Raw genomic sequence first — 14780 nt, forward strand, 5'->3', positions numbered from 1 at the left:
GCTACACATTAAAGTCGTGATTTCAAGCTTTTTTTGATTTTGCTCAGTAGAACATTCAGTGCAGATAGCAAGTCCACAATGATTGTGACAATCGAAATTCGTCTCTACACACGGGGCATGTTACTGATTCCTTCTTTTTTCTGCAGCTTTTTCCAAAGCCCTAGATGGCTGCCGAGAAATAATTTGACTTTGACATTCCAGCTGAACTCTCGGGAGTCTGCTGCTAGCGCCATAATACTTATGCCCGAAAGAATGCCATCAGTCTAGTGTCTCAGACAAGGAATTTGTCTTTCCCTATGCAAGTGCGGCTAAACAGTTTTTAGAGAAGCTCTTACAGAGAAAAAGCAGCATATATAAGGATCTTATGAAAAAAAAAAAACACAATGCCGCACCATGCTGTATTTTCGGTATCTGACCTCTGTGTATTTTAAAGGTCTTCATAATTTTGCTTAATGTACAGAATGAACTGGTGATTACAATGAATCAGGGACATAGAAGGGGAATGGACTGGCTATTCTTGGGGGGGGGGGGGAAGGGGAATGGGAGATGCGGGAAGAGACTGGACAAAAATCGTGCACCTATGGATGAGGACAGTGGATGGGGAGTGACGGCGGAGGGTGGGGCGGGAACTGGGAGAAGGGGAGTTATGGGAAAAAAAGAGGAACAAATGTAATCAGAACAATAAAGATTTAATTTAAAAAAAAAGATACTTGAACAGGGCCATTTTAATAAAATAATTCATAGGTGATTATTTAAAAGTGAAAAATTTTTAGGGGTAAAATAGGCAGGTTTAGGGAGTTTTAGCAATGAGGGGGTCTATGGGGGAGGGAGGCACAATTGGCTGGGGACTTGGAGCTGGCAAAAGGCACACATTCACAAAGAACTAAAGGGGCCAGTCTAAGGGGAAAGGAAGACACCCATTCACAGGAGATAAGGGGAAAGCCACAGGGGGAAAGAGGAAAACAGATTTTCACATGGAATGGAGAATTCTACCACAGGAGGAGGAGAAAAAGAAGGGGCCCCACATGGGTTATTTTTTTTAATATATATTTTTATTGACTTCAGAGAGGAAGGGAGAGGGAGAGTTAGAAACATCAATGAGAATCATTGATCGGCTGCCTCCTGCATGTCCCCTACTAGGGATCGAGCTTACAACCCAGGCATGTGCCCTTGACTGGAATCTAACCCAGGACCCTTCAGTCCACAGGCCCACGCTCTATCCACTAAGCCCAACCAGCAAGGGGCCCACATGGGGTTTGAACTTTGAAGCTATTATAGTGACCAATCAGAAGAGAATATCAGGACACAAAGAACTGCAGCCTTTGTAAACCTTAGGAAAAAAGGGCTTAGTGGGCTACCCTTCTGGAACCTCCTCCCCATCTGGGAATCTGTGCTTGTTTCCCAATAAATTTCCACCTTTTCCTATACCACCTTTTGTCCGTGGCTTCATTCTTCGAATCCATCTGGACAAGGACTCGGGAAAGAAATCACCTTTGCATCCTGCCCAGAGGAAACCAGGCGTTTCCGTTTGATTTCCACGTATAGAAGAGGACTCTAAGGAGTCCAGAACAGTTGCAAAAACAAACAAAAACCCCAGCTCTATCTCTAAGCCAAAAGTGAAAAAAATGAAGGAACTGAAGACTAGGAGAGGCTCCTCATCAAGCCCCAGGCTGGGTGCTAGGGGTGGCCTCACAGGAACACAGCCTGCCAGTGCTGAAGGAACTTGTAGAGGGAATGGCCCACAGAGGACAGCTGCCAGAGGGATGGCCATGTTGCCATGGAAGTAGCCTATGGGGAGGAGCTGCACCTTGGCGGCAGGTGTGCCCTGAGATGCAATTAGCTGGAGCTCCTCTGCTGGGACCACAGGGCTCCTATGAATGGAAATGGGGAGGAGCCTAGGGCAAAGTGTCTTCTGGTTGCTACTGCTTGGCAGTGCCACCTCATCAATGGTGAGAGAGAATCATTGATTGGCTGCCTCCTGCACACCCCCCACTGGGGATTGAGCCCACAACCCAGGCATGTGCCCTGACCAGGAATTGAACCGTGACCTCCTGGTTCATAGCTTGATGCTCAATCACTGAGCAACACCGGTCAGTATATTTTATATACTGGTTTGCATTATAAGATATTTCTTAGTGAATGTCACAGTTAGTTTGAAAGCCACTGATGTAATCTTTTAAATTTCTATGTAGTAGTTTGAATTCTTATTGATCTGTTTTGTTCTAAAATTATTTCAAGACCAGTAAATCACGAAGCATGAAATCACCACTTATATGGAAAGTTTTATCAAAGCTAACATTTATTTGGTGCATACTCTGTGTTTGCTCTCGGGTGCCTTCACATATATCTTTTCCTTTAATATGTAAAAGCAATCATGTGAGGTATTTTACAGGTTAAAAAGACAACATAACAAAAAACTACTCCCCCTTAACTTATTCAGGTGAAAAGAAGGGTTATAAGCATTCCAAAATAAAAACAAAAACAAACAAATCAAACCCAACCAAGTACATCATCTATTTCCATTTCCTTTGTACATCATCTACAGATATCACACACTTCAGCATTGGAAGAGCCAATTCAAACAAAAGGGAATCTTCCTTGTAATTTTTGTCTACAGGTGTTTTTTAACTTACCAATTTTCTACTCTAAGCACGAGAAACTTAAATGCTGTCAATATCTGAAATAATTTTAAGGTGATCTAGTACTTTGAAAATTCTGTTCACACAGAAATAAAAGTCTAAATATCGAACTTTTTCAGAGGCAATTTCTCAACAGAAAAAGGCAATGGTAACAGTTCAATTGATGGAAATGATTTAAATAAAATACCTTCAAGAAAATAAAGTGTAGGGAATTTTTTTCTGCAGATGTAGCACCATTACCTCAATAAATGAGCAAATTTCAAAATGTGAGAATTACATTTTTTTCAAATAACCTATTTCATACTTATAAGTTCAAAGTATATGTTATTACATTAAGCTTTCCTTCTAACTAAAAGTTCAACACACTGACATCAAGGTATTTTACAAAATAAAAAGCAATTTCCTAATAAACAGTGACTACTAAATTGTTACAAAGAAAAACTCTAACATTAAGCAATTTTATTCCATATGTAAACTTTTCTCAAGGGAAATATTGTGTTACAAACAAGACATAATCTGGTCAAGGTGAATGTATTCGACAAAACACTTGATCTTCCTAGTGCTTTTTATTCCTTGACTGTTTCTTCAGCATTCGAGTCCTTTTTCCAAAACCATGTAACAAAATACAGCTCATACAGAACCCCAATATAAAGCTGACTTTTTATTTTTTTAATATGTTTTTATTGATTTCAGAGAGAAGGAGGGAGAGGGACAGAGGGATGGAAACATCAATGATGAGAGACAATCAATCGATTGGCTGCCTCCTGCACGCCCCCTACTGGGGACTGTGCCCACAACCCAGGCATGTGCCCCGACTGAGAATCGAAAGGTGACCTCCAGGTTCATGGATAGATGCCCAACCACTGAGCAACACTGGCCAGGTGCTGACTTTTTATTTTTTAAATTATGCTCTTACTGAATGCCGCTATCAATATTACCATCACTTTATAATCAAGTACTGTCTGGTCAATGATATATTTAGTGTGTGTATACATATGTATTTCAATGAAAACTTAGTATCAGCACACTAAATGGCATATGATTTATTTTAAAGAATTGCTGGTCTCATATTTAAAAAACCACAAACTCTATGGCAGCAACTATAATACATGTATATTTCTCTGAAAGATGATTTTAAAGTTATCATATAATGGCATCATATAATTTAACAAAATAAAAATCACATTTATAACTTAAGGCTCCATCTGCAATTGAATGAATAATCAAAGAAAAATATCAGAGAAAGGCTTTGAAAAATAAAGTATGTTTCCTGTTAGAAGAATGTATTCTTTCCTTCTAAAAATATCTATTTATAACGTTCAAACAAAAGGTTTCTGAAATTCCTAGAAAAGAAGTAAACTTCAGTTGTAGTAATTGATGAGGTCACACTTTATCATGGTAAACTCAAAATCAATCTCTTGGTAGCCAGAAGATACAACTGCTCATTTTTATAGAAGTAAAGTTTATTACAGTTGAAACAATACAGCAGAAATCTCAAATGTTTACTCATTAAATATAGTTTAATTCTTACAAATCTCCTTTTGAAAATGCAATTCATATATACTGCAACCTCAGAATTTTGAATTCAAGTGAAATATAAAGGCAGTATTCAGGGAAATCACATCAGGGAGCTTTGTCAAATATATGTACAAATCAGTACATACCTCTCCTGTCTGGACACCATAGGAAAAAGTGATTCTAAATATATCCAACGAAATACAGAAAAATACATTACTATTTGAGGCAGACCATGCTAAAATATAATTTACAATGATTAATTTGCATTTGAGATGGTTAATAATGCCTTTAGTTTGAACCAATGAAATCAATGTTAAGTTAAATTTTGCAGTATTTGCTCAGTCTTTTGTACTAAACCTTAGTTCATCTGAGAAGTAAATAAGATTGGAAAAAGTAATGATCTTTTTCTCTATGCTTATTATTTTCTCACTCAGTCATACTAAATGCAAACAATTCAACACAGCATCAAGATTTTTCACATATTAAAATGAAGACTAATGACTTGTGAAGGCAGACTATGTACCATGTAGTATTTAATAGGTAAAACTTGCAATTACCATCAACTCAATTTTTTTAAACAACAAGATTTACAAGCAAAATAAACATTTGATTAAAAAATTTTGCTATTCAAGGTACTCAGGTATCTTCTCTTTGAGATTGGTACAGGTTGGGTCTTTTAAAGACCCGGAGAGAATATGGTAAGAGGGAAAAAATTCCTCAATGCTTTAAAAAACTCTGTCAGAGGAGTCCAAACAGCTACTATGCTGGCATAGAAACAGGTGTTTTCTATCTTAGAACCATTCGTTTTCCCATAGAAATAGCGCCTCAAAGCCAATTATATAAAGATGTAAATCAGTTCACACATGATTAAATTGAATCCTTTAAAAATAGGAGCAATACACCTCACCCAAATAGATCTTTTAAATCATTGCTAGCTGAACTGCTACTGGTCATAGTAGTTGGTGGCTGTGCAAAGTTCTGTGGGTTAAAGAAAGGATTGGCTTGCATACCAAAGGCAGATTGTCCCATCACGTTCATTTGTGTTCCCATTACTGAACTGCCCATTCCTGGAGACCCTTGAGGAGGTGCAAACTGATTAAGCCACTGATTTGGTTTCTGTTGTGATAACTGGTTCATGCTAACTTTGGGTTTCTGAGGGCCAAAGAGATTATTAAGAGCAGACATATCTGGGGGTCTTTGTTGAGTCTCTTTGCACCAGCAGGAGGAACCCCCACAGCATTGAAGTTTGGCAAAGTGGAAGGTGTTCCCATTGTCATCGTGGTCACTCCAGGTGTGCTTGGACTACTGAAGAAGTTCTGGTTTGTATTAACCGGCATGTTGAATCCTGAGGTCTGAAAGCCCATGTTAGCATTTAGGCCATTTGTCAAATTTCTCTTTGTATTATCAATTGGTGTAGAAAACATCATGCCAAGGCCCATGGAAGGAACAGAACTGAAGGTACTTGAAGCAGAACTTTTAGTGGCAGTAACAGACAGGCTGGTCAAAGATGACATATTATCCATCAATGTGTCTGTCAAGTCCTTAGTCTGAAAAATATGAAGGAATTACTTCATCTCCAGAATTACAAATTACTTTAAGTTAATAATCATTTGATAGATTATATTATAAAGGACAAGTTAAAATTAAACTCAACAGTCTACACCAAGTTAGCAAACCATGCCACAGACCAAATCCAACCTATCAATACATATTTTTGTTTTTTCACAGATGAACATTTGTAGTCAACTTGCTGATAGGTAACACTAATTTTGAACTCAAATGAATTGTTGTCTTCCCCACCTTCCCCAAAAGAGAACTGTATTCTTCTCATTGGTAAATCTTTATAACAAAAATGGTACTTTATTATTTTTATATTGTGAACACTATCAAAATTTTGTGAAAATTTGTTTTCTTTGTTATTACATAAGTAATTTAAAAATATTCTAGCCCTAGCCAGTTTGGCTCAGTGGAAAGAGCGTCAGCCTGCAGACTGAAGGGTCCCAGGTTCGATTCAGGTCAAGGGCACATGCCTGGGTTGCGGATTTGGTCCCCACTGTGGACAGTGCAGGAGGTAGCCAATCATTGATTCTCTCTAATCACTGATGTTTCTATCTCTTTCTTCTTCTCCCTTCCTCTCTGAAATCAATAAAAATGTATTTTTTTAAAAAAAATATTCTGGATTTTGCATGTTGACGCACAAAAATGTTTTCCAGAATTTTAGAGATTAAAAGATAACAAAAAATAATTTAAAGAAACCGTTGAAGAAAAAGTTATTTCTGAAACCAGTAAGGAATGTACACTCTCTACAAGCAGGGACTTTAATCACTGCCACAGTACCAGCACCTATATAACACTGCCTAGAAAATAGTAGGAAATAATTCCTGGTCAGGAAATACATAAAAAGTATTCCTAAACCAAGTTACAAGCCCAACTACAATTGAAACACCAAAATTTGAAAATTATTTTCTAGTCAAAAATACATAAATGCATATTATATTACTGATCATTTCAAAGTGAATAGTGTTGAATTAGTACCATAAGACCTAATATTTTTAAAAAAATAACCTCCTGTTCATCTAGCTTCCTCTTTATTGGTAACAAGCACTATCACGAAACATTATCCACCAGGCAGGCTATTGAGGAGTTGTTGGAAAATCCTTTATGCCCATACTTCTCAGAAACTGCATATTAAATAAAGTATTCTTTACAATACATTTTTATACAAACCCCAATAAGCAGATTAAATTCTCTATTACCTTACTCCTTAAGAGTAGTGTATGCTTAAAAAAAAACAAATGAACTCTGACCTGTTTCACTGGAGCAATAGGTGTATGTACTTGGGGTTTAAGAGGCTGCTGACTTTTCAACTTCTGTGCTTGCTCCTGTTCTTTTGCTAATTTTTGTTTTTCTTCAAGTGTAAGTGATGCCTTAAAACAAAACAAAACAAAAAAATTAACTGGCAACTTCATAATTCCATTTATAAAACAGAAGATTTCTTTTTTTGTAAAGTACGTCTTGGTATGTTTGACAATACCAAATAGTTTGCAAACTACTCATGTATTGGTGATTGCTACAGGTAAGTTACATTTCGAATTAACTTTAAACAAACTGCAAAAAATAATTTTTAGGCAGAAAGTTACAGAATCAGTGCTAAAGTATTTCTAGTACGAAAACAATTATTATTTTAAGAACATTCAATAAATCATATTTTACAGACAATGAGAATATGATTAGGTGATTTCATTTTACAAAATTAGGAGATTTTGTTCAACTTTAGTCTATTTCACTCCAAAAATATTCATAACAAAGCAAAGGAAGAAGTGAACAGCTTCTTTCACAATGCCTGCATCAAATTTAACATTTGTCTGTTTCTTTTACCAACCTTGCTAAACTATAAACTCACAATATGTTCTCTTACAATTTTGAAAAGCCACAACGGCTTTAAACACATAGGTATTCTCATTTGTTGAATGAAAAAAGGAAAACTGCCCTCAGCAGAAATTCAAAATTGAAGTAGTATTTTATATTGGATGCTAACCAATATTTCAACTGCAAAGTATAATTTTATAGTTTATTATTCAAAATCAAAAGCAGAAAAAAGACATAGAATTTACCAACGGGCCAAGTACAGCAGAAAAAACAAAGGAGTTAGGCAATCTAGAAATGTTACCCTGTGGGAGGCTGTAATAAAGCAACTAAAAATCATAAGCATGTTTATTTTCAACATGGGTCAGCTCATGTTCCACTGATAACTTTTAAATTTCATAAAAATAAATAATGTTTCTTGTTAAGATGCTAAACATTATTTCCCAACAAAAGTCTGTGGTTTACAGGAAGCCCTAATGTGTATGTGTGTGTGTGTATATATATATTTGTGTGTGTGTATACATATATGATAAAAAGAACAGTAGTAAAGAAACTTACTCTTTTATGTTTATTCTGTAACACATCCTCTTTATTTTCTGATTCACCACCAGTCAGAAGGTCTGCTCCAATGTTGTTAAAAACTTTGTCAATCTGATGAAACAGAAAAACGTCAACTGCTTGAATGACGTAAAAACGTATTGTGATTTTACTTTTTAAAGATCAAAAGCCCCCAAAGGAAGCACACTGTGAAGCACTTTTTACAAAAACTTAAATAATCTAAATATCTTCATACCTGAGATCCAACATTTGTAACTTTTGCCTCTTCAGAAATATTCCTTTGATTTCCTATATCCAAAGATCTGCAGGAAAATTGATAATTATGACAAAGCAATAAAAAGAAATGCATGTTTTTTAAATACGCATGCTAAAATTAATTCATCCACATGGAGTTTATTAGAACCTGAACAAAATGCAACTTCATTCTTTAAGAAGAGTCATAAATATTTTTCACTATTTACTAGTAGTAATGTCTGCTTGCCCCATCCCACCCCCCCAATGAACATTTGTATACAAGTCTTTTTTTTTAACTCAACATTTGGGATTTACTGCAAAATTTACTCAGGATGCATTAAAACCAGGCAAGCATGGTTCTTACCATCAGTTTATACACTGAGAGATAAGATATAATATGAGGAAAAGTCTGTAACTCTAACAATAAATGCTATAATCACTGTGATGTGGACCTTGAAAAAAAGATAGGATTTAGCCCTGACCGGTTTGGCTCAGTGGATAGAGCGTCGGCCTACGAACTCAAGGGTCCCGGGTTCGATTCCGGTCAAGGGCATGTATCTCATATACCTCAGTTGCGGGCACATCCCCAGTGGGGGGTGTGTGGGAGGCAGCTGATCGATGTTTCTCTCTCATCGATGTTTCTAGCTCTCTATCCCTCTCCCTTCCTCTCTGTGGAAAATCAATAAAATATATATATTTTTTTAGAAAGATAGGATTTATATTGGAAAAAGAAAAAGAGGGAGTGGGGTGGGGGGGGAATGGGGGGGATAAGGACACATATGTAATACTTTAATCAATAAAGATAAATAAATAAATAAATAAGAAAAAGAGACGGTTCATTTATACCTTAAGTATAAATGCTAGATATTAAAATTTTGTTATAAATTTTTAAAAATTATTTTTCAGGGTTTCTATGTTTATATAGTCAATCGATCAAGCATCATAAATATATACACACTAGAGGCCCAATGCACGAAAATTGTGCAAGACTAGGCCTTCCTTCCCCCAGCTGCCAGCACTGGCTTCCCTCTGGCACCCGGGACCCAGGCTTATCCTCCAGCCGCCAGCAGGCACCTGGACCCAGGCTTTCCTTGCTGCCCCGGCTTCGTCCAGAAGGACGTCCAGTCCAATTAGCATATTATGCTTTTATTATTATAGATCACAGAATAGTTAGAGCACACAGGCTATTTCACATCATTCTACAATACACCTTGTGCATTTACTTCCATAAGCCTTCATCTTACATTGGGGTAGAAGCTAAAGAGTTTCTATTTGGGAACCTTGCTCACAACTGATAACAATTTTACTGATTGTCAGATGTCTTTGGCTTATGGTCAAAGTTTAACAAGTATCCTAAAACCATGTGTGTGTGTTTTTCCCTCCGGAGCAAAGAATATAGCAAAGATTTGATTTTAATAAACTGGCATTCTCCAGTGCATAACTTTTATCTTCCCCTTCTTCCTTTGAACATAAAATGAATGTTCAATAAATGTTTCTGGGGTTAGAGAAAAAAGAAAGGGGGAAATTAAAACACCAAGGTTTAAGAGATTTGAAAAACATTTTTAAGTGGAGCTCTTGATGATCAACACCCTGAGTTTACAGCACCAGCAGGTAATGCTGATGAGAGATGTTCTCAGAAACAGAATTTTCTCTATGTAGAGAAAATGCTAAAATTATATCATATTATTATACTTTTGTACTCAGAAATAACATTAGATTTTCAACAACAGTCTAACTTAGTTCAATTTAATATGCTGGGATTTTTTTTTAATGTTTGACATATAGTCAAGCTAAAATCCATCATTTTTTCTAGTCCATATTTCAGAAAATTAATCATTAGATAAATTTAATCTCACACTTAACCACACAAAATTCCCATGCCACCTACTTACTTCTGCTGTTCTTGCATTATATGAAGTTGCTCCAGTTTAGTCTTATGTTCAGACTCCAATCTATTAAGCATCTCTTTAATGACGGAAATGAACGAATTGAACTGGTATAACAAGAAGTTGATATGGTTATAATGTTTCAAGTTAGCAACAAATGTTATCTAATAAGATAATTCAGCAAGTGAAACATAATATCCTCTATTTTCACCAGAATATGACCTATTCATAGTATTGATGTCACAAAAAGTATATTTAAATTCAGCATATCATAGCAAGTTTTCACAATATCTTAGTATGGTGGTGTATATAGTTGATGAGCCTTTTAAGTTCCAGAAAACATGTCTCAATTAATTTTATATCCTGATTGTCTAACAGCTATTATTCATGGGTCTCATATAAATTCATCCCCAGCAGTTATTACATATTGATTTTCCTAGAGTCCAAAATAGAACATCAAAATTTGTGCATATCTAGAAGCCATCTGCTTAATAATGCAGAAAAAATATTACCACATATTCAGATTATTATAAAAATGTTTGGCCAAAGTAAGCCTTGTTTTCTAAAAAGTTAGAAATACTAAGAAGGTCCTGGCTGATTTGGCTCAGTGGATAGAGCGTCGGCCTGCGAACTGAAGGGTCCCAGGTTTGATTTCAGTTGAGGGCACATGCCTCGGTTGTTGGCTTGAGCCCCAGTAGGGATCGTGCAGGAAGCAGCCAATCAATGATTCTCTCTCATCATTGTTGTTTCTATCTCTCTCCCTCTCCCTTTCTCCCTGAAATCAATAAAAATATATTTTTAAAAAGAAATACTAAATAAATGTACATAATCTAACTTTCAAATAATTAAAGTTCATAAAGTAAGTCTAACACTATATCTTAATGTAGTAAACTTTGATTAAATAATTCTTATAGTCCCCTTCAGGATCATCATAAACAATATTTAAATAACCAGAGGCCCAGTGCACGACATTCGGGGGGGGAGGGGGGCCTCAGCCCGGCCTACACTCTTTCGCAGTCTGGGAGCCCTTGGGGGATGTCTGACTGATGGCAGTCGAGCATCCTTAGTGCTGCCACGGAAGCACGAGAGGCTCCCGCCACCACCACTGCTGTTGCCAGCCGTCGGCCTAGCTTCTGGCTGAGTGGCACTCCCCCTGTGGGAGCACACTGACCACCAGGGGGCAGCTCCTGCATTGAGCGTCTGCCCCCTGGTGGTCAGTGTGCATCATAGCAACTGGTCATTCCACCGTTCGGTCGATTTGCATATTACCCTTTTATTATATAGGAGGATACCATATATTATAGGGAAAATCTAGAAACTTTCTTCCCCTCTCCAAATCTCATAACCACATCTTTGTGCTGAGTGCTTATACATACTGGTACACTATTTCATTAATCCTCACAACCCTTCAAAGTTGACTTATTAACATTTCTATTTTATAAATGAGGAAACTCAGGCTCAGCAAGAGAGAAACCAAATGCCCTGGCTGGTGTGGCTCAGCTGGTTGGAGAATTGGCCCCTATACTGAAAAGGTTTCTGGTCCAATCTCCGGTCAGGGCACAGACAGGAGGCAACCAATCCTGTTTCCCTCTCACATCGATGTCTCTCTCGCTTCCCCTCTCTCTAAAATCAATAAGCATGTCCTCAGGTAACTTACTCAGAGATATTAAATAACTTACATGGCATAAGTAGAATTCATACTCTGTCTCCAAAGCTTAGCTCTTTTCTACATTGCATTGCCTCTCACCATGCTCTACCATCCCTTTATCCTTTGTCTTACCAGGAGAGTAACAAAAGGCATGTTTCCTTACTATGACTGACTCTCTGCTAATTAGTTTTTAAAACTTTTTAATGAAGTATAACATACTAACAGAAAAATATACATATAAGTGCACATCTCAAAAAATTCACAAACTGAACTTAACCAGGAGCCATATGAAGAAACAGAACATTGGCAGCACCCCAGAGATTCCTTCTGCTCTCTTCTAGTCATTTACTGCCCAGCCTACACACACCCTGTGAGTAAACACTAGTCTGGCTTCTAGCACATAGTTTTCACTGTTTTTTCAATCCTCTTCTATGTCTACCTTCATTTGCTCAGCATTATGTTCTGACAGTCATCCACATTGCATGTAGTTGGTGCAAGAGTTAACATAGGCCTGCACTGCTCTCCTTGAAAGGCCTGCTTACGAGGTTGGCCCTTGACTGGTGTCCAGGAACTTAGCAGGTTCCCCCCATTAACTGATGATAGTGGCAAACTGTGCCTAACTGCACAAAGAATATGTTTTATGCTGAACATCTGCTTTTCTTCTGGGAGTCTGAATTTGAGTACATGACAGGCAAAGGGTGCTATTGATCAGCTCCCAATAAAAGTCTCCAGGCACTGAGTCGAATGAGCTTCTCTGGTTGGCAACATTTCACACATATCTTCACAACTCATTACCCGGGAAATTAGGCGCATCCTGTGTGACTCCAGCAGATGTCTCTGGAAGCTTGAGGCTGACCCCCAGCCCCTACTTTGCCTTCTCCCTTTGCTGATTTTGCTTTATACTCTTTTACCATAAGAAATCACCCATTCACTCTGGCCAGAGTGGCTCAGTGGGTGGCAGTTTGCTCCTTGCCCTTAGTCAGGGCACATGCAGGAGGCAACCAGTCAATGTGTCTCTCTCACATTGATATTTCTCTCTCTCCTTCCCTCCCTTCATTGGATCTGAAAAGCAATGGGGAAAATATCCTCACTCCTTGGGTGAGGATTTAAAAGAGAAAGAGGAAGAGAGAGAGAGAGAGAAATCACCCATGAATACAATTTTATGCTGAGGCCTGTGAGTCCTCCTAGGGCAGTGGTTCTCAACCTTCTGGCCCTTTAAATACAGTTCCTCATGTTGTGACCCAACCATAAAATTATTTTCGTTGCTACTTCATAACTGTAACGTTGCTACTGTTATGAATCGTAATGTAAATACCTGATATGAAGGATGATCTTAGGCGACCCCTGTGAAAGGGTCCTTCGACCGCCAAAGGGTCGCGACCCACAGGTTGAGAACCGCTGTCCCAGGGAATCACTGAATCTGGAGCGGTCTTCAAAACCCTCCCAAACACCGCTGTGATTGTGTTTTAATTGCTGTGTGAAATTTCCTGTTTTTCAATCAAATGCTAAATATGTATTTTCCTAAGTTACTTTATCGTTTTCACATAATGCATAATATACTTAGATTATTTTACATCAGAACTGACAGAAGAGTCTTGAATTAGGAACTCTATCCATAAAATATACAGAAAAGCGAGCACTCTAAGTTAGACCACTAACTATTGTAAAATGCCATAAGGTATGAATCAAAATATTTCTGTTGATGAAAATAGGCCCCTTGCCGAAACCGGTTTGGCTCAGTGGATAGAGCGTCGGCTTGTGGACTGAAGGGTGCCAGGTTCGATTCCGGTCAAGGGCACGTACCTGGGTTGCGGGCACATCCCCAGTAGGAGATGTGCAGGAGGCAGCTGATCGATGTTTCTCTCTCATCGATGTTTCTAACTCTCTATCTCTCTCCCTTCCTCTCTGTAAAAAAATCAATAAAATATATTTAAAAAAAAAAAAAAGAAAGAAAATAGGCCCCTAAAAAAATCAACCATAAACCTGAACAAATCTAACACCACATTTCAAAATTATATATCCTAAAATAAGCATTAGGGAATATTTTAAATAATAAATGTAAGAACAGAAATGCCGAAACCAGTTTGGCTCGGTGGATAGAGCGTTGGCCTGCGGACTGAAAGGTCCCGGGTTAGATTACGGTCAAGGGCATGTACCTGGGCTGCGGGCACATCCCCAGTAGGGGGTGTGCAGGAGGCAGCTGATCGATGTTTCTCTCTCATCGATGTTTCTAACTCTCTATCTCTCTCCCTTCCTCTCTGTAAAAAATCAATAAAAAATATATTTAAAAAATAAATAAGTAAATAAATAAATATAAGAACAGAAATAACCCAAAGTTGAAGACTATCTTGGACATATGAGCATCCTAATTTTTCCTCAACATTCACTTTGTCCCTTTTTTGCCAATCATAACCTCAACCGTGTCATCCAAGATACAAAGAAACTTAACAAGCTGAAACGGTTGTAATTAACCTAGTTATTAATAATAGGAAAGGAGCAAGTGGAAGCCAGCTATTACAAGCATGTCATTTAGGCAGCTTTACCAGGAAACTACAACTTTACCCTCCCAGGGGTCCAAAAGGGAAGATAGATACACACCCAGTAAAGCTGGGGGGACTAGCGAAGGTGCTTGCTATCAATCACACTTAGGGACAGAGGTGGCTGGCCAGAATGGGGGTGGCCACTGCAAGAGCACAAAAATTTGGGATACTTAATTCTCGGAACAAAGAAGCTTGCTCTCTTATGCTCTTGGGACTCTTGGGACTTACGTGACTCTGGGCTTGTGGAGCTCCCTTGCATTCACCCACATGGCCCACGGCCATGTAAACCCCACACACAATGGGCTAATGGACTGCAACTAGCCTGATGCTGAACTGGACCCAGCTCCAACATGGAAAGGAAACTCTGGACACTGGCTTTGCCTTTAGCTTT

At 38.0% G+C, this 14780-nt stretch overlaps 1 protein-coding gene across 1 annotated transcript in view; it reads right to left on the reverse strand.

Moving 5' to 3' along the window:
• Positions 1-2276: 2276 nt before the first annotated feature.
• The window catches only part of SCYL2 (SCY1 like pseudokinase 2), a 54579-nt gene continuing 42075 nt past the window's right edge, over positions 2277-14780 (reverse strand). The window contains 6 exon segments of the mRNA XM_006084098.3: positions 2277-5365; positions 5368-5704; positions 6965-7084; positions 8082-8174; positions 8317-8383; positions 10208-10308. Of these exon segments, the coding sequence (XP_006084160.2) occupies positions 5061-5365; positions 5368-5704; positions 6965-7084; positions 8082-8174; positions 8317-8383; positions 10208-10308 (1023 nt within the window). The 3' untranslated portion in view covers positions 2277-5060.

The sequence above is a fragment of the Myotis lucifugus genome, unplaced genomic scaffold, assembly GCF_000147115.1.
Source record: "Myotis lucifugus unplaced genomic scaffold, Myoluc2.0 scaffold_10, whole genome shotgun sequence".
Lineage (NCBI taxonomy): Eukaryota > Metazoa > Chordata > Mammalia > Chiroptera > Vespertilionidae > Myotis > Myotis lucifugus.